The 21,470-nt window shown below is 46.0% G+C and overlaps 1 protein-coding gene across 5 annotated transcripts in view; it reads right to left on the bottom strand.

Moving 5' to 3' along the window:
* Positions 1 to 11,335: 11,335 nt before the first annotated feature.
* Bach2 (BTB domain and CNC homolog 2) overlaps positions 11,336 to 21,470 on the bottom strand; it is a 340,628-nt gene continuing 330,493 nt past the window's right edge. For all 5 annotated transcript variants that reach the window (XM_051161111.1, XM_051161126.1, XM_051161118.1 and 2 more), the window contains 2 exons: positions 14,955 to 15,161; positions 11,336 to 11,866 (listed from right to left, as the gene is read on the bottom strand). In XM_051161111.1, coding sequence (XP_051017068.1) covers positions 11,387 to 11,866; positions 14,955 to 15,161 — 687 coding nt within the window. In that variant the 3' untranslated portion in view covers positions 11,336 to 11,386. The remainder of the gene's footprint in view (positions 11,867 to 14,954; positions 15,162 to 21,470) is intronic.

The following is a 21,470-nucleotide window of genomic DNA, read 5'->3' as shown; positions in this document are numbered from 1 at the left end:
AGAATTTTATTTATCTTATGACTTTTAATGACCGTTTTTGTGGGTGTACAAAATAGTAGTTTTCCCATGACATTTTCATATAAAACCTTCTCATAAATGTTATGTGCTTAGCTCGTAAAGTAATGACTTTCCTCTGACTCCGCATCATCCTTGCTTGTTTGCTCTCCTCCTTCCCACTGGTCCTCCTCTTCCACACAAATGTTCTCCTTTCATTTTTCACATTTTTGTGCCGTGTGTGTGTGTGTGTGTGTGTGTGTGTGTGTGTGTGTGTGCATGTTTAAAGCAAGATTCTGAAAATGAGCCAAAACATGGTATTTATCTTTCTGAGTCTGGCTTATTTTGCTTAATACAACAATCTCTAGTTCTGTTCGCTTTTCTGTAAATAACGTAATTTTGTTCCTTATGACAAAATAAAATTTAACTGTGTACCTACATCACATTTTTGTACCGATTCTTCTCTTGAGTATTACAGAGATTTTGGGAATACATATGAATGTGCAAGTACCCACTGTGCTGCTGACATGGGTCCTCTGGGCAAGAGAATTTCACTTGAGGAACTTCCTCCATCAGATTGGCCTGTGGGCAAATCTTTGGAGTGTTTTCTTGATTAATGGTGGGTCTTATAGTTTTCATTTTTGTTTTTTGAGGCACATCTTAATTCCGTAGTGGGTTGACTGGTTTAAATTCCCACTCTTTTTAAATATTTAAGTATTTAAGAACCCTCCACCACCCATCCTGATCAGAAAATGTGTGTTTTCTTGGCTATGGTGAGATAAAACCTCAATGTAGTTTTCGTTTGTATTTTACTGACGGCTAAGGATGTTGAACATTAAAAAACAAATCTATTGGTCACTTATTTGTATTTCTCTGCCCATTTAATGATTGGATGATCTGTTTACATTGTGCGTGGTGGGCGGGTATACGCATGTGCACAGGCTGGGCTAGTGCATCAGGTGTCCTCTTGTCATTCTCCACCTGACTCCTTCAGGGCAGGGTCTTTTTTTTTTCTTTTTAAATTAAAAGTATTTATTTATTATGTATACAGTGTTCTTCCTGCAGGCCAGAAGAGGGCGCCAGATCTCATTTTATATATATATATATATAGTTGCTGGGACTTGAAGTCAGGACCTCTGGAAGAAAAGCCAGTGTTCTTAACTGCTGAGCCATCTCTCCAGCCCAGGGCAGGCTCTTTTAATGAACTCATAACTTGTGTTTCTCAGGTAGGGTGGCAGCCACCAAGCCTCAGAGACCTCCTTGTCTCTGCCCGCAACTCAGTGTTGGGGGTCACAGGTGTGCATGGAGACCACACTTGTTTTGCTATATGGGTGTTGGGATTTTAACTCTGGTCCTCAGACTCTGGTCCAGGGCTGTATAAGGAAGATAGCTGAGCAGGTCAGAAGAATTGAGCCCGTAAATAACAGTCCTACATGGTTTCTGCTTTGAGTCCTGCCCTGGCTTTCCGCAGTAATGGACTATTGACCTAGAAGTATAAGATGAAATAAATCCTTTCTTTTCCAAGTGCTTCTGTCAGTGTTTTATCATAGCAATATAAAGCAAGTTAGAACACTCCTCTTTTTTCCCTTTCTTTACAGTGAAATTGAATTCAAGGATTTGTGCATGGCAGGCAGATGTTGAACCAGCTACACTCTGTTCCTAGAAAAATTTTCTGACCGTCAGACATGGGTTTTGCAAAAACTTTTTGAGACAGGGTTTCTCTGTGTAGCCTTGGCTGTCTTTGACTTTCTTTGTAGATCAGGCTGGCCTTGAACTCACAGAGATCCATCCACCTGCCTCTTCCTCCCAAGTGCTGGGATTAAAGGCATGTGCCACCATTCCTGGCTAAGGATTCAGACAGAGGCTGGGCAACTGCTGAAAGACTGCAAAGGGCCGCCTTTCATTGGCTGCAGTTGTTCTGTGCTCCTAGTCCAAACAGTACCCAAACTCCTCTAATCCATCCTGCAGGGGTGGCAGTGATGTGCAACATGAAGAGCCAGCCTTCTTCTTCTTCTTCTTCTTCTTCTTCTTCTTCTTCTTCTTCTTCTTCTTCTTCTCCTTCTCCTTCTCCTTCTCCTTCTCCTTCTCCTTCTTCTCCTTCTCCTCCTCCTTCTCCATCTCCCTCTTCCTCCTCCTCCTCTTTCTTTTTGGTTTTTTTGATACAGGGTTTCTCTGTGTAGCCTTGGCTGTCCTGGACTCGCTTTGTAGACCAAGCTGGCCTTGAACTTCTGCTGCCTGAGTGCTGGGATTAGAGGTGTGCAATACCACGCCCAGACACCAGTCTTCTTTTTAATTATCTTAGTGTGTGTGTGTATGCACATGCCACAGCCTGTGTGCAGGTCAGAGGGCAACTTGCAGAAGTTAGTTCTCCTACTGTGTGAGTTCCAGGTGTTGATTTCAGGGTGCCATACTTGGTGGGTAGGTGCCCTTGCCATAGAGTCATCACATTGGCTCAAGACCTAGAGACAGTGAGTTTGTAGGCGAGCCAGTGAAGGCCAGGGAGATGAAAAGGCCAAGACCAACCTTTCGTTTTTATTTTTTTATTTTGAGTGTATGAGTAGTTGGCCTGTCTGTGTGTCTGCGCACCACACGCATGTAGTGCTGCCTGAGGCCTGAAGAGGCTGTTGGACCTCTTTGGTCTATAGAGATGGCTGTGAGCCACCACCATGTTGGTAGAACCAGGATCCTTTGGAAAAGCAGCCAGTGCTTCTAACCACTGAGCCATCTCTCCAGCCCAACCTCTTAAAGTACTTACTCCACTCCAGGTTCTCAAGGAGCATCTCCTATTCCTCATAACAACTGTGGGAAGTCATTATGGTTCATCTCCATCTTACACATCAGACAAAAGGGTTCAAAAAGATTACGTAATTTCCTCCAATGAGATCCCCCAATGAGAAATGTTAACTGGAGTCCAAACCCAGACTAAGTTGTCTAAGAGCCAGGACCCCCCAGGGAGCCATGCGCTGTGGTCTGGGAGAGTCAGAAGCTTTGAAAAATGATTTATTTGTTTACATCCCTGCTCAGCCAGCTTGTGAAGGCTTTAAGGATAAGGGTTTATATACTCTTAATAGTGGATGCCTTTAATCCCAGCACTTGGGAGGCAGAGGCTAGTGGATCGCTGTGTGTTCGAGGCCAGGCTGGTCTACAAAGTGAGTCCAGGACAGCCAAGGCTACACAGAGAAACCCTGTCTTGAAAAACTAAACCAAACCAACCAAACAAACAAAAATAGTGGATGCACAGCATTGGTTGAGCTAATATGCTTATGCAGAGACACTGTGCTGTCTAGTTTTATGTCAATTTAGCACAAGCTAGAGTCAAACTGAAAGAGAAAACCTCAACTGAGAAAATGCCTCCACCAGACTGGCTTTGTGGGCAAGCTTGTGGCACATTTTCTTGATCGATGATTAATGTGGCGGGGGGGGGGGGGCCGGCTTACTGTGGGCTGTGCCACCCCTGAGCTGGTGGTCCTGCGTTCTGTAAGGAAGCAGACTAAGCAGGTCACGAGGAGCAAGCCTGGAAGGCGCCCTCCTTTGCCGTCTCTGCATCAGCTCCTGTCTGCAGGTTCCTGCCTCGAGTTCCCGCCATGTAAAACAGTGATGTGGACGCGTAAGCACAGTGAACCCTCTCTTCCCCAGGGTTCTTTGGCTGTGGTGTTGGACCAAAACAGTAGAAACCCTAAGGCAGCAATGATCCCTGACCCTCCACTTCCAGGTCCATAGTCCCTTCTCATCGTCCTGCCTGGTAGCTGGCTTATCACGAGTTCTCCTTCACACAGTTTTCAATTTGCAGCATGAATAAAAACTAAAGACAAAGTTTAAGGGCCCAGTGGGAAATACAGTACCTCCAGTGACTGCCAGCACAGGTGTCATAAAGTTTTCAGCCACTGCTTTGGGACAAGGCTCCTTGCTTTGGGGAGGCACTTGTCTATGGGTGATGAGTAAAAATTAGCCATGAGAGAACCAGGCTGGTCCGTGGTAGTTTTGTTTTGTTTTTGTTTTGCATCAGGACCTGTAGGAGAATGAGGTACTTGGGGGGACAGGAGATATAGTGCTATTGAGGAAACTGAAGGGAAGGATGCTTGCTTATAGAAGTGTGGCTCTCTTCATCTCTCTAGGCCTTGATTGCATCATGCTTATTTACAAAAGGAAGGCAAAGGTGTTCACTTGGTGGAGGACACCGGGAGCTCATCCCTGCTCAGGACACCATCACCAGCTGCTGTTAAAGAAAGCTCAAATAGAACCTTGTTTATGCATCCTTCCCCAGGGGTAGGATCTTGGGTCAGAGATTCTAGAGGAGTTTCAAAGAACTTCATTCCCAAATGCAAGTAAGAATTGCCAGGAAGAGGACATCTTCATCATGTCCAGAATCAGATACCACTTACCTGTGAGAAGCACATTTGAGGCAGGCTGCATGCCAGGGGCACGCCAGAGCTTTGGGTGCTTCTGCAGGATGAAAGAGCTGGCAAGGCTTCTTCTGCCACAGAAGCAAATGGCCAAGGCTGGAGATGAAGACGCTTGCCAAGTTTTGCCCAGAAAGGGCTGCAATATCTTACCTTTAGGCAGAGGTAATCTGCCTCTTACATTTAAAATGTATCTAACCACGCCGACTCAGTACAGTCTATATAAGGAAGCTCTCCTTAACTCACTAAGGACCTATTGCAGTCTCCAAGGGAGAATTCTGGAGCTTTTAATTTCAGTTTTCCCATCTGGCAGATGGGGCATTACTTGTTGAACCTAGGACTGCAAAGGTATCTGGTAAAGGCATCACTCACAGCAGGTCACTCCTGCCCTCTTCTGGTAGTCTTTCTCTCTTCTTGCAGAATGAACTTAGTGTTTGTCTGTCCACAATTCAATGTGTCCGTTTCCCACTACATAAGAATCAAAGACACTGAATATATCTTTCCAGCTTATGCTTAGTCCCTGACCACAATACTCAGCTTCTGCCCGCTGTATCTCATCACATGAGGTGTTTGTTTGCTGCTATGCTCTCATTTATTTTCGCTTAAGTTGTTGAGATGTGAGCTTCACTATGTTCCCACCCTGGTCTTAGCTGTGTAGTTCAGCTGGTCCTGTTTCCGCCTCTAGAGTAACTGAGCCTGGGTAGGTGCCACCACACCTGGCCTTTTTTTTGGTCAACCCTTTTTGATATAACTGTAGATTCATGGACAGTCTTTCCCCACAGCGACATCTGCATAGCTACAGTGGAATGCCGAAAGTAGAATAACGAAAGTGGAAGTGGTTCTAATGTTTGGTATCTGATCTCATGTGCAATGGGAATCACAACAAATTAGATAAAAGCATTCTTAAAAATTTAAATTTTCTAGTCACACTATTAACTAGGGTGCAGGGAAGGGTTCAAACTAGAGGATAAGAAATGGCTTTTTTGTGGAGAAAACATCTCTTGAGGCTGTCTGCTTTGCAAAATGTAACACAGGGATTAGAAGCTTTTACAATGCAGAATGATATGTCTTTATTTCATCAACAGAAATGGCGTCTAGACAAAATTCAGTTAACACTAGCAATTCAATTGAGTGATTTCTTCTTTTTTTTTTTTTGCACGATACTGTGTATTTACAACGAGTAAATGAAGTCTCAATTCATTAATCCATAGCAATGCTTTTTCCCAAAAAGGTAAAAATTCTTAGTTACAGAGAATAAGCATCAACAGCCATCTCAATATCTTTACAAGAAAAACCACAAGAAAAACCACAAGGAAAACCACGATCACTTAGGAAAAAATAAGGCCAAGCGTTAGAACTTGTACAATAAAATGATGCGTTGAATTAAGTTACATTAATCGCATAGAATCTGTGTAAAAAGTATGTAGAAAAACACCTGATGTAACCTGTTACAGTCGTTGACCAGTTATGAGAGGTACGGAGGGTTATACAGGTAGATATGTGTGGAAACTGTCCGTATTGTTCGAGCTGGGGAGGAGGAGAAGAGGGGCTGCAGCCCCTTGCATACACTGAGAAGACCCTGTTTTGCATATGGCCTCTGGAGTTTGTAAGGCATAAATTAGAGGTGCACTTGCATCAGACTGGTTCTGGAACAAATTCCCTCAGGCCCTCTTGCCTTGAATGGCTCACTGTGTCTAATGAGTACCCGAAGCTCCCAAGTGCATCTGCCATCTTCCTGATAATTCAAGTGCCAGGCTCTTGTGTCAGAGTGTGAATGGGCATCCCAGCGTAGCCACAGACAAAATTCATTGTTAGGACCCAAATGGAGGCCAACCTTGCCCCCAGAGACATGTTTGGTAGAAGATTTAGCACCCATCTATAGGAAATCCCATTTTTGTCCAAGTCCCTTCACTCTTTCTTGATATACATGTTTGATTATTCCCATGGGAGCATTTGGCACTGAGTGTGAGTCTACCTGAAATGAGTGGTCTTGATACACTTCCATGAATAGCCATTGTTTTATCTGAGGTCAATAAACTGGAATGAAAATGAAAGCCAAGAGTTTATCCATCGCTTGATAGAGAAATGCATACACCATGCCACAACATTAAACCAAAGCTATAAAAGTTGGCCTCTGCAACCAAGTGGATATTCTTCACAAAATGGCAGCATCATTTCATATTACAATTAAAATGCACTAATAATTCACTTGTTATAAATATGATCTCCCAGGGTGGAGTGTAGGAAAATACTATACAATTACTTTGCAAGTAATGTTTTTGCACCATCAGTTGAATAATTTACCTTTGATCTGCTACGACAAGTCTCTTCAATGTACAAGTACTATTTGCACACACTATTTATGCACAAATATTTCCTATGCTACAGCATCAGTCTTTGACACTTGGGTCGTGAGATGGCTCGGGCAGTATTATACATTTTGAACACAAAATATCTCCATGCACAGACTTCTTTTATGAATACCAACCCCACAAGGCATTGTGGACTGACTTGCCAGAAATGGAATCTGCAACAAAATCCTCAAGTAAATACTAATGATACAACAAAGAGCTTTATTCTTTTAAAATAATCCTTTTCTGTAGTCTGGGTGTGCGTGTGTGCGTGTGTGCGTGTGTGCGTGTGTGTGTGTGTGCGTGTGTGTGTGTGTGTGTGTGTGTGTGTGTGAGAGAGAGAGAGAGAGAGAGAGAGAGAGAGAGAGAGAGAGAGAGAGAGAGAGATATCTGAGGAACATTCTTGAATCTTGTTCTCTTCTAGATCTGAGGTCCCCCGACACTGCAAGCAACCATGGAGCAGTTAAAACTCATCAGGAATACGCAATCAAATAGACTCTAAGAAGTTCAACAGATCAACTCATTTTGGAGGACTACTTTGTTCCACTGAGCAGCCCCCGGGGCATGACTTGGTGATTTCTGAAAAGGTTTATACTTTCAAACCTTTGTCTGCTTTGTCTTTTTCTTCTTCAGTGGTAATCATAAAGTATTAAAACTAGAGAAAAGCGTAGGCTGTAGCCAGTCCTCCATTCAGGCCCTGTGGTTGCTCTGGCACCCCTCTAAGGAACAGAGGCGGTCAGCACACTAGTTACTAGCCGGTTTTAAAACTCTCTCGAAGAAGCAATGCACGGATTACATCCAAAATTAATTATAGTGCATGTTAAAAAGCAGCATACTTTGAGAAAGACAGTAAATAAATTACTTGTATGACATAAAGACAACGTTTCCTACTGCAGCATCGCCCTGACGCCTGAGTCATTGTTAGGGAGCCTGGAAGAGAAATAGCTGATGGCCTGGTCACTTTGCCAGCTTTAGAAAAATGTTTGAAACTGCTTTGTTCCAGAATCAGTAAGTCATGAAGTTCGACTTCATTCAAGGCACCCCCAGGTAACGCAGAGAAACACACACACACACACACACACACACACACACACACACACACACACACACACACCTTCCTACCCCCTGGGCAACCTGAAGGAGGCTGGTCAGAGACGCAGAGGACAAAGGCTGCTCCAAGGGAGGCCTGGGTCACACTATGACCCATTCACACCCCCAGCCTTTGGGAGACCCAACCAGGCTATCACTGGGGTCCTCCTACACTGCTATGATTGGAGTGTCCTTTATCATCGAAAGAAAAGACCTTCAAACACACAACTAAATGTCCCCTAAAAATGCAAACACTCTCCTCTGGTTTCTTCCTTTTTTTTCTATAGAGGGAATGAGGCTGACAGAGGGATCCTAGGGAAGGACAGATTGGGGATTTCTGAATTCTACGAGAAGAATTTAGATTCCAGTCCCCAGTAAGCCCTCCCTTTGAATCAACTCAGAAACAGTTCTGATTGGTTTGGAACAGTAACAGACACAGACATATCCCATGAATATGTACACAAAGCCAGTGGCTGTTCCTGGTGGATACTGGATTAAATTACTTGTTAAAAGTACCAAAGAAGCCAGGACCGCTGGCACACATCTATGATCCCAGCACTCAGGGAGACAGAGGCAGGCAGATCTCTGTGAGTTTGAGGTCGGCTTGGTCTACAAATCAAATCCAGGACAGCCAAGGCTACACAGAGAAACTCTGTCTCAAAAAACCAAAATCAACCAACCAACCAACCAACCAACCAACCAACCAACCAACCAACCAACCAAAACACCCCACCCCTCACAAACAAACAAACAAACAAAATCCCAAAGAAATAGAAGTTTTTAGAGTAACCTAAAAATACTAGTTTCCATGGCAGAGATTGGGTGGAAGAAGATAAGAAAAATGAAGGAGAGGCTGATGGGAGGAAGATGAGGGCTGAGTTAGGGTGAAGAGAAATGAGGAGACCTGGCTCCCAGACCCCTCCCCCCCGGAAATGGCTGCCACAAAGGTCTGAGCTACTGGCAACAGAAACTTGGGGAGTATACTGTGGAATGTGGCAACACCGCCCGCTGAAAAGGAGCTGGGACAGCATACGAGCTGAGAGGCTGCTCTGCCTGGTGATGGCCTGAGCAGAAAACAGGCCTTTTTGTTTCTTCCAAAGAAAGTCACTTAAAAAGACAAGAAAAGAGTTAAAAGAAATACTGTCTGCTGACTCCTGCAGCACAACAGGCATCTGTGAGCGTCATGTGATTCACATTGAGCTGAATGCTAGCTTTACAAGCTTTCACGAAGACAAGCCTCCTGGTGAAGTAGGGAACTGTTACGCTAGACCAAGAAATGCCAACGGTGTACAAAGATGGCAGCTTCAACACAGCTTTATCAAAACCCGCATGCATGCGTGTGGGGACACACACACACACACACACACACACACACAACCCAGAGGCATGTTTTAAAAGTGGACCTATTTTAAAAGAAGTAACTTCCCCCTTAAATTCTACTGCATGAACCAACAACTTCTGGCATTCGTACATATTTAAACACTGAGCGCTACTACAGTTACAGAAAGAAGTTAATGATTCTAGAACATATGATACTAGGGTTTCACCTTTGCCTACTAGTCACACACTAATTTCCCCTTTTACATGCAGCTTTAATATTGCCCAAAACAATGGCACAGATGAAGAAACAGACGCAACCGTCGTGTCTCCCCCATTCCCCTCTACCCCATCCCAACATCAGGCTTTTCTGGACAACCTTGCACAGCTGGAGTGAGAGGAGGCAGACCCCTGCGAGGAGGCAGTGGACTCCTCAGGCATGCCTTCCTGTAAACACGCCTTGGGGCCAGGAGACCCAAAGGGCCAAGGAAGCTGCTCTCCAGATGTGCAAGCCAACTAGTTCTTAGTAAGGGAAGCAGATTACTATCTGGGGGAGGGAAAGGTGTGTGTGGGAGGTGGGAGGGAGGGGATAGGAGGAGGGCAAAGGTCTCTTAGGGGTATCTGTCCAATGCCTTGAATGAAGCAGCTTTCAGACAGGAGACTGGGGGAGGGGAGGGGCAAACCCCAGAGTATAGGGAGCGTTTGAAGAAGGAAAGGGAAAACGAATGCACTAGCCTGTGACCCTGTGGCTCTCAGGCTCCATCCTGCCATGTTTTTTTTTTTTTTTTTCCTACTCTCAGTGAACTCAGTTAATCCAGGGGGTGGGGCTACCATTTAAAGCTGAGGCTGTGATTCAAATCCCCACAGGTAATAAAATGTCCTGGAGGCCAGGCCTGGGCAGGAAAGCTGGGTGGCTGGTCAGCTGTGCCCTTCAAAGAAGGAGGTCCTAGCACATGCCATTTGTGAGCACAGGCGGGAAGCGGAGGCCAGAATGGGCTGCTGCAATGAATGGGGTTCCTCCCTGGGTGGTTTCCCCTCACCAGTACCCACGGAGCTCTACCACAAGCTGCAGCCTCCCGTTGTTGTGACACGCAGTCCTGCGAGCCATCCAAACTCTTCCCCCTTGTAGGACTTGAACATCCAGTGTCAGCTCCGAGTTATCTGCACTTCAGCTTGACTTAGGGAAAGGTGGGGAGGAAGTGAGCTACAAAAATATTCAAGCTGATTCCTGTCTACACATCCGAGGATGGGTTCATTATTTGGCAAGATTGGTTTTTTTTTTTTTTTTCCTACATAATTATCACCTGAGTGCTTTTTAATTAGCTAACATGTTTTACTTTGTAACTAAAAGCAAAGAATATACAATATACTTGAGTTATACTGAAGTTACAACTTCATTTAAGAAAATAGGTTTGACTCAAAACTCAGTGCAAGTGGCGAAGTTGACCGTAGCTGTACAGCATCCGTGAAGACAAGGGAGAGACACAGGAGAGAAGAGACCCACAATGCTCATGTGACACCAACTCGGCGGTGTCGGAACCAAACCAACCAAAGTAAAAGGTCTGAGAAAATGCTTCCAACATTGACTTTTGTCTGTAAATAAGTACAGGTTGAAATTGAACTGTGAAGCAAGAAAAATGACCATGTTGACAGTTACAAGACCAGTTCTGGCATCAGAGACAAAAAGAGGAATGTTGGAACCTGCTTAGAAATGATAAATGAAGTTTCCAGTTTTAGGATGGGAAAAATGAGGCATGCAGGATGTTTGCATATGGATATAGATTTCATATATATTATATATACTATGTACAGCATAGCTATAAAACTTTGATGTGTATAGAAGCTGTCTTCAATGAAAAAAATTGAACATTCAGAAGAAATTCCTGAGATAGGGTTTGTGACATGGGCCACTGAGAAAAAAAATCCGTGGTTGGGTTCTAGAGGTGTAGTCTATCCCTGTGAAGTTTGCAATTAGCCCACAGACAGACAGTGTCAGCACTGTTGTCTTCCTTGCCCGGGCAAGGGGTAGCACCATTGTGAAGGTAACTAACACTCCTGCTTAGAGAGAGGAGGGGATACTTCGGAACAGTATTGCTGCTAAGACTGCTGTAGTGTGCACCAAATTGGCTCTTGGTTCTTCAAGACACAGATGAACAGCGCCTCCGGCTGGTGGAAGAACGCCCGGATGTGGAGAGGTTGTGGAGGCTGGGGACGGGGCAGAGTCCGTCATACTGGCTAGGCATAATCTTTCCGCGGCTGTTCGTCTGTTGTACACTTCTCAGTCATTTCCTGGCAGAAGTCTACCGTCACTGACTGGCTCCTGGCTTCGAGAGGAGGTCCTCTCTCTGAGAAGGTCCCAGGGTCAGTACCTTCCAACCTCCTCCCAGAGGTACAATTCTCAGAGGTGTTGCTGGGCACCCAGGGGAGGCCAGGGGGAGCTGCCCCTGGCTCCAGACAGCAGGGGACATTTCCTCCTACTGCACACTGGGAGGGTGCAAGGCTCTGCTCGGCTCCCAAAGGAGGGGGGTTCACACTGGCTCCAGGAAGCTCCATGGGTACGAGGACAGGGCAGTACCGGTGCAGGGCCTGGATCTGCTCTGGGCTCTGGATGTCCCGACATACCTCCTGCGAGAGGCAGGAGAAGTTGTCCAGCAGTTCCCCCATACATGCTTTCAGTTGATTCCTCTCAGACAACAACTTTTCTTTCTCGCACACCTGTTGAGGAGAAAAAAAGAAAAATGAGATGGCTTCATCAAGCCTGTGTAAGAGGACACAGAGCCTCATTTCTGAGGGCTCTCGAACCTTTGTCTTGAGATCCTGCATTGTAACGTGACTCTGGGAAGCCTGGGCCAGCATCTAGGAAGTAAAAAAGGCATAGTCCAGGGCATATTGAGACACATGCACGCACTCGAGACTCTGTCCCACTCACAGCTGAGCCTTACCACTTGAGGGCTGACACGCCTTTCCCAGTGTGTGGTGTCCCTTCCTCTGAGGCCTGGGAAGAAACCAGCTGAGTCACCACCAGCAGCAAAGCTGCAGTGAGTCCAGTGGCACTCTGCTTTCCTACAGTTTGGGGCTTGTATGGAAATCTCTTTGTTTCAAACCTTACAGATGGAAATCTTCCTGTAATGTATTAGGTTACTAGTCTTTTCTCATGAGACAGTTTCTCTGTGTGTAGCCCCAGCTGTCCTGGAAGTCACTCTGTAGATCAGGCCTGGCCTTGAACTCAGAAATCCACTCACCTGTGCCTCCTGAGTGCTGGGATTAAAGGTAGGTTACCATTTTTGAGGGGTAAAAGTCAACTGAGTGATATTTTGAAAAAGACAAATATCTGTGTGCACCGTAAAAACAGCAGTAGCTGCTAGGGTTTGAGGGATGGCTGAGTGTAGTAGAGGACAGTGGATTTTAGGCCAGTGAATCTACTGTGTACACACAGCACTGACAGCATCCTGTGAAAATCTATATAATGCTCAATAATGAGTGTGAGCTCTGGGTAAAGCAAAGCGGGGGGTGTTGGATGAAAATGATATGTCAACATAGGCTCACCCATCACTCTTGTTGGGGATGTCCAGAGTCAGGGGCACTTGGAAACTCTAGAATATTCATTTAATTTTGCTAGGAATCTAAAACGACTATGAAGAAGAAAGTCTCTTCACAGATAAACCAAGCAAGCAGTCGAGACTGTGTATCAGCAACTTCATACGGTTAGACCTGACCGTCAGACGGTCCAGCGTTTACAGCACAGCACACTTGAACACAGTACATCCTCTGCAGGGAACTGGGAGTCGTGAGCTGAATCCTGAGCAGGGGTCGTCATCCCTGGACACTGGATGGAGGGGCTAGAGACCGAAACTGGGGAGCCCATGCTTCAACACACTAGCCCAAGGTTCTAAGACATTCTTCCCGTCACGCAAAAGCCCACGCAGGTGCTTGCATTTCCTGGATTTGTCACCCTTTGAGTGATGAGCTTAGTCTCAGAGAGGAGCCTAATTAAGGTTTCACCATCAGTGTTTGCATGAAGAGCTGTGGGGAGGCTTCACGAGGCTCACACGATACAGCGGCTAAGGAAACAGGGTGTCTAAAGCGGTGTGGAGAGACTGGGAATCTTGCAGGCCAGGCCAGGCAAGGATTGGGGGTGGGGGGGACTGAAGGGGAGGGAGAGAGGAGCATGTCTCTGACACAGGAGCTGTGCATGGCCTCATGTGAACGCAATCTGGCAGGCAGCGTGGGTATGTGTGATAGAGAGAGATGTACATGGGGAAGGGACACCTGCTAAAATATTTATAAATTTAGCTAGAAAACATGTTTTAAAAATGAAAAATAAACAGATGTACAAGTGCAGCTTGAGAGAAATACATTATGTGCATCTGCAAATTAGGGTGGTGAGCATTTGGGAGACGTCGTGGCGGGGGGGGGGGGGGGTGATTACGTACAAGGCCTGTTGGGAACTCTGCAGTGGCAGACTGGGCCGGCTGCCTCGGACCACTCAGGCCATCCCCTCCACTGAGACACAAGTGATGGGCCCATCTACCTGACGCCCTCCCCGTTGATCCTAGAGGTCTAAAAGTGAGGGCCAGTGTGTCCTAGGAAAGGAATCACAGGCTGTTTTGTTACAACCCTTTGGTCTAGGCATGACCCCCTGTGTTCCTGTACATTTTGTAGGTTAAGAGAAAAGGAAGAATATATCGGTGATGCCTTGGTTAAAAATATGGAACGCTGGTGGTACATGCCTATGACACCCACACCTGGGAGGCAGAGGCAAGAGGACTGCATTTAAGGTTAGCCTGGTCTACATAGGAAGGCAGCCTTGTAAGAAACCAAAACCCCTACTATGAATCTCTAAGCCACAGATGTGCACAACGAACACATGAACCTCTTGTTTAGCTCTGAGATGCAGTGTTCTGCTCTTTCTTTCTTTCTTTCTTTCTTTCTTTCTTTCTTTCTTTCTTTCCTTCCTTCCTTCCTTCCTTCCTTCTTTCTAAATAAGTCAACACAAGCTAGAGTAATCTGGGAAGAGGGAATGTCAATCGAAGAATTGCTTTCCTCAGATTGTGGGAGCATTTTATTGACTAATGATTGACATAGGAGGGCCCAGCCTGCTGTGGTGGAGCCAGCCCTGGGCTGGCAGTCCTGAGGGGTATAAAAGAGAAGGCTGAGCAAGCCATAGAGAACAAGCCAGGAAGAGCGTTCACTCATGGCCTTGGCATCAGTTCCTGACCTGACCTCCCTTCACGATTGGCTGCGATGGGGATGCATAAGCCAGATGGCCTCAAGCTGCCCCTGGTCAGGGTGTTAGAAAGCAAAGCAGAGCACACGGTGTATGACTTAAGGCTTGGAAGACGTCGATGGAGAACGAGCAGTGTTGTCTTGCCTTCTCAACTGAACAAGCCCATAAGGTGTTTTAGGTATTTTCCTGGTACATAGCTTAGAGTTTTACTATTTGATCAGAAGCAAATGATTACATGGACCAGGACGCTAGCTATTAAACTCAGGCATATGGGTAGAGAGCTGGCTTAGAAGAAGACTTGGTTTGTACATGCATGCAGTCGGCATCCCCTATCGACATACAAATGGAAAAATAAAAGGGGGACAATTCCACATGAAATCTGAAGGCTATGACCCAAGACGACACATTTGTATATCCATATTCATTTCAGATGCAAATCTATGGCTTCTGTTGAGGATAAACCCAAATTTCCCGGATGGGTGATTTGTCCCTCTATGTCTTCTACAGCTGTAAGCAATGCAACTTGACATCAGTCTTGGTCACTTCAAGTCACCAAATACCTGTTTAGCCACTCACCAGCTTTCTTATTTCACATTCTAAATTCTGAATACAGTCCAGTTTCCTTTTGCGACAGCGTTGGGCTGCAATGCGGTTCTTACTGCGCCTGCGGATGTCGTGAATGAACTCCAGCTGTTCTGAGGTTAGCTTGTGCATTTTAATCATCATCTGGAAGTCATTCCTAGGAAGGTCCGTGATCTGATCCACAGGAAAAGGAAGCTTCACCTGAAACCAAGGACAACAGACCCGGATTATAGCAGCTGGACTGAAATGCTGGCCAAGTGTTGAAGCATCACAAAAATTGTAAACCCTCCTTAAAAATTATTTTATTTTTAAATTGTGTGATATGTGCGCATGTTGATATGTGCACATACACGCAGGTGCCCACTGAGGCTACAAGAAGTTGTAAGAGGCCCTGGAGCTGGACTTACAGACAGTTGTGAGATGCCTAATGTGGGTGCTGGAAACTGCACTTGGGTCATTTGTAAGAGCAGTGCATACCCTCCACTGCAGAACCCCAGTGAAGCGTCACTTGCTTATTTTTCCATTTTATTTAAAAATTTATGTATATGGGGTGTTTTGCTTGCATGCCTCTCTGTGCACCATGTGTGTGCAGTGCCCACAGAGGCCAGATGATGGTGCTGGATGGTTGTGACTCTCCATGCAGGAGCTGGGAGCTGAATTTGGGTCCCCTGGGAGAGCAGCTCCAGTCCCCAAACTTCCTTTTAAGACAACCAAAGCATATGGGAACCACTGAAAGCAAGTAATGATTACTACTTTCTTGTTTCAAATACAAGCAAGACAAGCATAATCAAACAAAGCACACAAACACAAGAAACCAGCGTGGTGGTGTGTAACTCTAATCCCAACACGCCACGAGTCTGAGCACAGCATGAGCTACACGGTAAGTCTGAAGTCAGTCTGGGCTACATAGTGAGGTCTTGTCTCAAAACACACACACACACACACACACACACACACACACACACACACTCATACACACACATGCATACGTACACATGCACATCAAAAATAAAATAAAATACACAAAAAGCATGTACAAATGGTAAAGTTCTCATTCTGAGTGTTCCTCTTGAGGCTGCCTCTTCAGGGTGAGCCCTGACGGGCACCGAGACTTCTACTTACTCCTGTTACTGCTCTGTGGGGGCAATCCTGGTGCCTCCAGCTCACAGCCACTGTCCTGCCAGTTCCGTGAATGGGCCACCTTGGAAGCACACTCATTGTTTATTATATTTTATTTACTTTGAACTCAGTCCTCTCCTTTCACTAGTTGGGTCCTGGGAATCAGGAGCAGGCACCTTTACCTGACTGACTGGGAATCAGACTTAGGATGCATGCTCAGTGGCAGGCACCTTTACCTGATGAGGCACCTTGCCATCCCGCTAGTGGGCCCTTCAGGGGACTGTAGCCCCAGCCAACACCTGACTTCAGCCAGAGATGCTCAGAGGGCTCAGCTCAGTTCCCGACGCCCAGGACATGCGAGGGATGCTAAGTGGTCACTGCTGTTGTAAGCCATTAAGATTTGGGCAAGAGTCGGACTTTCAAGTCCTTGACAAGTTAAGGTAAGCCTTTCCTAAAGAGAGGACAACCGCAGCTGGAGAGATGGCTCAGTGGTTAAGAGTACTGGTTGTTCTTCCAGAGGACCCAGGTTTGATTCCCAGCACCCACACGGCAGCTCACGGGCATCTGTAGCTCCAGTTTCAGGGAATTCAACCCTTTTCTGGCCTCTGTGAGCACTGGGCATTCACGTGGTGCATACACAGGCAGATGCTCAGGCAAAGCAACCATACAGCACAAACCACCACCACCACCAACAAAGAGAGGTGACACGCCTTTGGGGATGTCTTCTCTGTGTTATTTGGTTTTGGTATGCATTATTTTTTAAGAATAGAGTCTACAGAGGCCTGATGCCTATAAACCTGGAAATGGAGGCATGAAAATTAGAAATTCAAGGTCATTCCTTAGCTACCAACTGAGTTTGAGGCCAGCCTGGACTACAGGAGAACCCTCCTCTTCTTTAAAACAATTAATTCAGGCCTACTGCAGAAGGCGAGAGCTAACCTGGGCTCTCTATCTCTAGGACTTCATCAGTCTCGTTGGGGCTTGGGACTCAGGTCTGCAGCATCTAACCGCTGCCCCCCTGCCCCTGCTAAGGCAGTCCTGATGGCCTGGATTTCTGCAGTCCGCTCTGTTTCTGCAGCTCCTAGAAAGCTACCGTCTCGGCAATCCTAGCACTTGGGGGGAGGTGGAGGCAGGAGGGTCAGGAGCTCAAGGCTATCCTCCACTACATAGGGAGTTAGGGCCCAGCCTGGGCTACTATGCCCAGTTCAGTTTGCTTAATTTTTCTTGCATTCAATTTTTTTTTGGTATGGGCCAGCAGATGGCACTATAAGCCTAAATGTCATGTGTGAGGCTAACCTTTAATACTAACGTCAGCCAGGAAGGCTACATTTGCAAGTATATGTCTGGTGTGGTGGGTCACGCTTTTAATTCCAGCACTTGAGAGGCAGAGGCCAGCAAGGCTAAACTCTGAGAGCTCATTTTTAAGAAAACCCAAACCAACACCCGCTCCTGCAAGAAAACAAAAAATTGACAGCGGCCACATTTAATGACGTAAAATCAAAACAAACAAAATAAGAACTCCAGGTAAATTTAATTTTAAGACCATGCTATTTATCCCAATATATAAAATATTTCTAACCTGTAATTTACATGTTATTAATAAGAACATATTGATGAAAATTTAAAATCCAAAGTGTATTTCGTTGTTCCAGTACCATCACAGTTCAGACAGGCCCTCACAAAAGGCTCCCTGGGCAAGTGCAGGGTGTGCTCAGGAAAGAAAAACCACGTGGGCCGCTTTTAACTGATTGAAACATTTTAGCGAAGAAAGCAACTTCTTGCTAGTATTCAGAGGGCGCAGCACTGAGTCTGTGTTCTTCAAGAGGCCAAGGATATGGCTAGTCCACCCTAAGCTCAGGAATATTTGTTGGTTGCATCAGAGTGTCCCGAGGCCCCTCCTGATCATCTGCCTTTCTTGTGGTCGAGTGAAAGATGATTTGTCGGGCTACTTGCAAGTCATGAGCGTACTCCATGTGGCACCTGCCGAAGGCTTCCAGAGGGTGCTCTGATTTGAATCCCATGTGGTGAATGTGGTCCCATGATACCTTAAAACCTTGGGCCAAGAACATGAAACTGCAGTGGAACGCATGACACCACTGTGGGCTCTGCCCTGCTCTGAGTGCTAAAGACAGGCAGCCAGGACAAATAGCTCCTTCTCAGGCACGCAGAAAGACCTTTGCCTGTGGGGCTGTGTCTCTCCTAGGCTTACAATGCTACGGAAGACAGTTTGTTTGCCCTTTATAAGCTTTGGATAACACACAGACACGCAGATCCCAGACGGTGCCTCGGTACCACGGAGGTCATCAGTTGAAGACATGGTGTGTGGGCATCATGAAGGCTGTGTACTCTTGGGGCCCACGGGATGTCTCCTTCGCCAACAGTAGAGCCATCCTACCTCAGCTCCACACTGTATTTACTTACTTTCAGGAAGAAGATAGGCCAACAGGGCAGATTCCAGGGCAAGTCAAAAGGGCTTCTGCACCAAGCACTACTGTATTTCAAACGATCTGGACAGCAAACATGAAACAGGCAGATAGGATGGAGGGTTGGCAGGAGAAAGGGAAAATCAACAGTATGGCCGTGTCAAGGTCCTTGAGGCAAACGCAAACTCCACACGGGGTTTCATCAGGGCTGTTGCAATCAAGCTGCTTTTTAAAAAGAGGGTCACCGGAGAAGAAAATAGTCAGGCAGAGACTTTCTTTTCTATCAGAAGAGAGTGAACCTCCCATTCTGTGGTGGGCTTTGGTTTTAGGTCTGCTAGCCACACAGCACCTGGCTTGTCTCCCAAAGGGGCACAGAGGCTTAGTCATATCCCATTGCTGTTTCCACAGCAGTGGGCATTCCTGGAGATGAGGAGCAGCCCCAGGGCCTTTGGTTAGGAAGGGGCTCCTAAGTTTTTATGTGCACAAATGGCCTCCACACAGGGCTGAAGGCCAGGTAATGTGAGGGGCCTCAGAAAGCTTAACAGTGCTGAGAGGGGTGACAGCTCTTCTCTTTCTTCCAGAAGATTAATACAACCTACACAAGGCTCGCAGGGCTTGCTGTTCTGGTTGCTGCTTCTGCATAGCCTAACCTTCCAGACTGCACTTCTCAGCAGAGGTGTTTATGCTCTGGGTCCCCAGAGACAGCACAGCACAGACAATATGATACAGCGAACCATTCTGCCAGTGCTCACTGCTACCTGTCTGAGTGGCTTGCAGTTACATCCAGTGGACTCTCTGGGCAGGGAGGCTGCACAGTAGACGTGCCTGTGGGATTGGTAGGTGATGATTCTGTTTCATTTGTGAACTGCTTTGGTGCTCAGAGACTGATGAATAGCTACTGAGTCAGCAGGCCAAGGGCCAAAGCACTACAGGCCACTGCTATGGTTTGCACAATACGTTCCAGTCTTGTCAAAGTGCTGACTCTTCCCCTGCCTCTGGAACCCTCAGTAAATGCAGGGTTAGAGGCCATTTTTTTTCCATTTGGGACTTACATTGGTCCCCAACAAAAGAACAGAGGAGGAAGGTTAGGTTTTGTGGGAGTCCCAGCTCTTTCACAGTCTGTGAAATGGATTCCTGTTGTGTAACTGGGATGGCAAAGGGCAGAGGACCTTCTGAATGGTGCATGACACCCAAGTCTGCCTTCCCAGCACATCTGTGTGGCCAGAAAGAGCCTGGACCAGGGAGGCTGGACAGGCTGCAGGCAGGCCCCGGATGCACTGCATCCTTCTGATCGAACAGAAAGCTGCCTGCTAACAACTGTCTACATCCTGTAGCCTAAGCCATTCTTCCATCTCCATTACAACAGAGCTGGAAACACAATTTCCTATACAGAATTCAAATAAGAGACAAAAGAGGGAAAGTTCCCATTTCTCTACAACTTTTGCTCTGCATGGTTTTCAAGGAACTGTGAAAGTGACACCCTGCCCATCTTGCCTCACCAAGCTGATGAATATACATTTTAGTTGCCTGCCTGCTGCTTCTGTTTTTCTTTCTTTCTTTTTTTTTTTGGTGAAGACTATTGGATAAGGACGGTGGAGGAGTAGATTTTGAAGAAAAAGCCAACAAACAAGAATCCGTTTTCTCTACAAGTTACAGAAGAGGAACGGACTGTGAAACCTTTCCGCTTCTATAGTTGGTTCTTATCAGATATGAGCTGAAGCCATAGGCACACAGGGCCAGATTGAGTGGGCGCCCTGGAGGCCATGACAGTGTATTGGCTCTCCAAGACCAAGAGATGTTCCCGCACCGCTGTCCTTCAACTTGTTGTTCCCAGGACACCTGGGACTCACTTAGAAGACTACAATTGCTTAGCCCTGTGGTCCCAGTAACTCATTCTGTCCTGAACTTCTTGAAGTTCTGTGAGTCAGAGATAATCCTTGCTCCACTTAACTTCTGGAGTTGCTATGAAGAATAAAATTAGGTAGTAGACAGAGAAAGGATTTGCCGTGTGGGTGAGGTGAGACCCATCTTTCCTTGTCATATGGTTTCCCCTTCCAGGCATGTAACATTAGGAATTCCAAACACTGAGAAAGGTCTAGACAACATGAAAACACTGTTTTAATTAGGAATACAGCTGACTTTTATGCAGCCATTCAAAGTCTTCTTTTTATTTATTTATTTATTTTATTTTAGCGTGAGAGTGTCAGAGCCATTGGAACTGGAATTACAGACAGTTGTGAGCTGCCATGTTGTGGCTGGGAATTGAACCCAGGTCCTTTGGAAGAGCAGACAGTGCTCTTAACCACTGAGCCATCTCTCTAGTCCCAAGTCTTCTTTTTATTAAGCAGACCAATTGAAGACACTTGTACAACCATGCTTGATTCACCTAAACCACAGAAATGATTGTAAAAACCTTACACAGGAAGTAATCAAGTCAGTTGGGAAGAAGAAGGAGTTCAATGGGAGGGGGAGAAGAAGGAGGAGAGAGGGCAACTGGTGTTGAAAATGACCAAAATATGGTATAGTGGCATGCACCTTTAGTCCTAGCTCTTGGGGGTGGGGGGAGGCAGAGGCAGGTCTCTGTGAGTTAGTTAGAGACCAGTCTGGTCTATAGAATTCTAGGACAGTCGGGCTATGTAGAGAAATCTTGTCTCAAAAAAAAAAAAAAAAGGACTTAAGTATACTATATTCATGGGAACATTGCCAAAGAATAATAGAACAGTGGTTTAAAAAATATGAAAAAGAAGAAAAGAAACAATGACTACAACCAAATAGAATATCCACGTCAGCATTCTGGTGAGAAGACTTACTTCTGTATTTTTTTATTTTTTACTTTTTTGAGACAGGGTTGCTCTGTGTAGTCCTGGCTGTTCTTAACTCACTCTGTAGACCAGGCTGGACTCGAACTCAGAGGTTTGCCTGCCTCTGTCTCCCGAGTGCTGGGATTAAAGGCATGCACCACTGTAGC

The sequence above is a fragment of the Acomys russatus genome, chromosome 2 (genome assembly GCF_903995435.1).
Source record: "Acomys russatus chromosome 2, mAcoRus1.1, whole genome shotgun sequence".
Classification (NCBI taxonomy): domain Eukaryota; kingdom Metazoa; phylum Chordata; class Mammalia; order Rodentia; family Muridae; genus Acomys; species Acomys russatus.
Note: the sequence above shows the minus strand (reverse complement) of the source record. Positions and strands in the feature narration are given on the sequence as shown.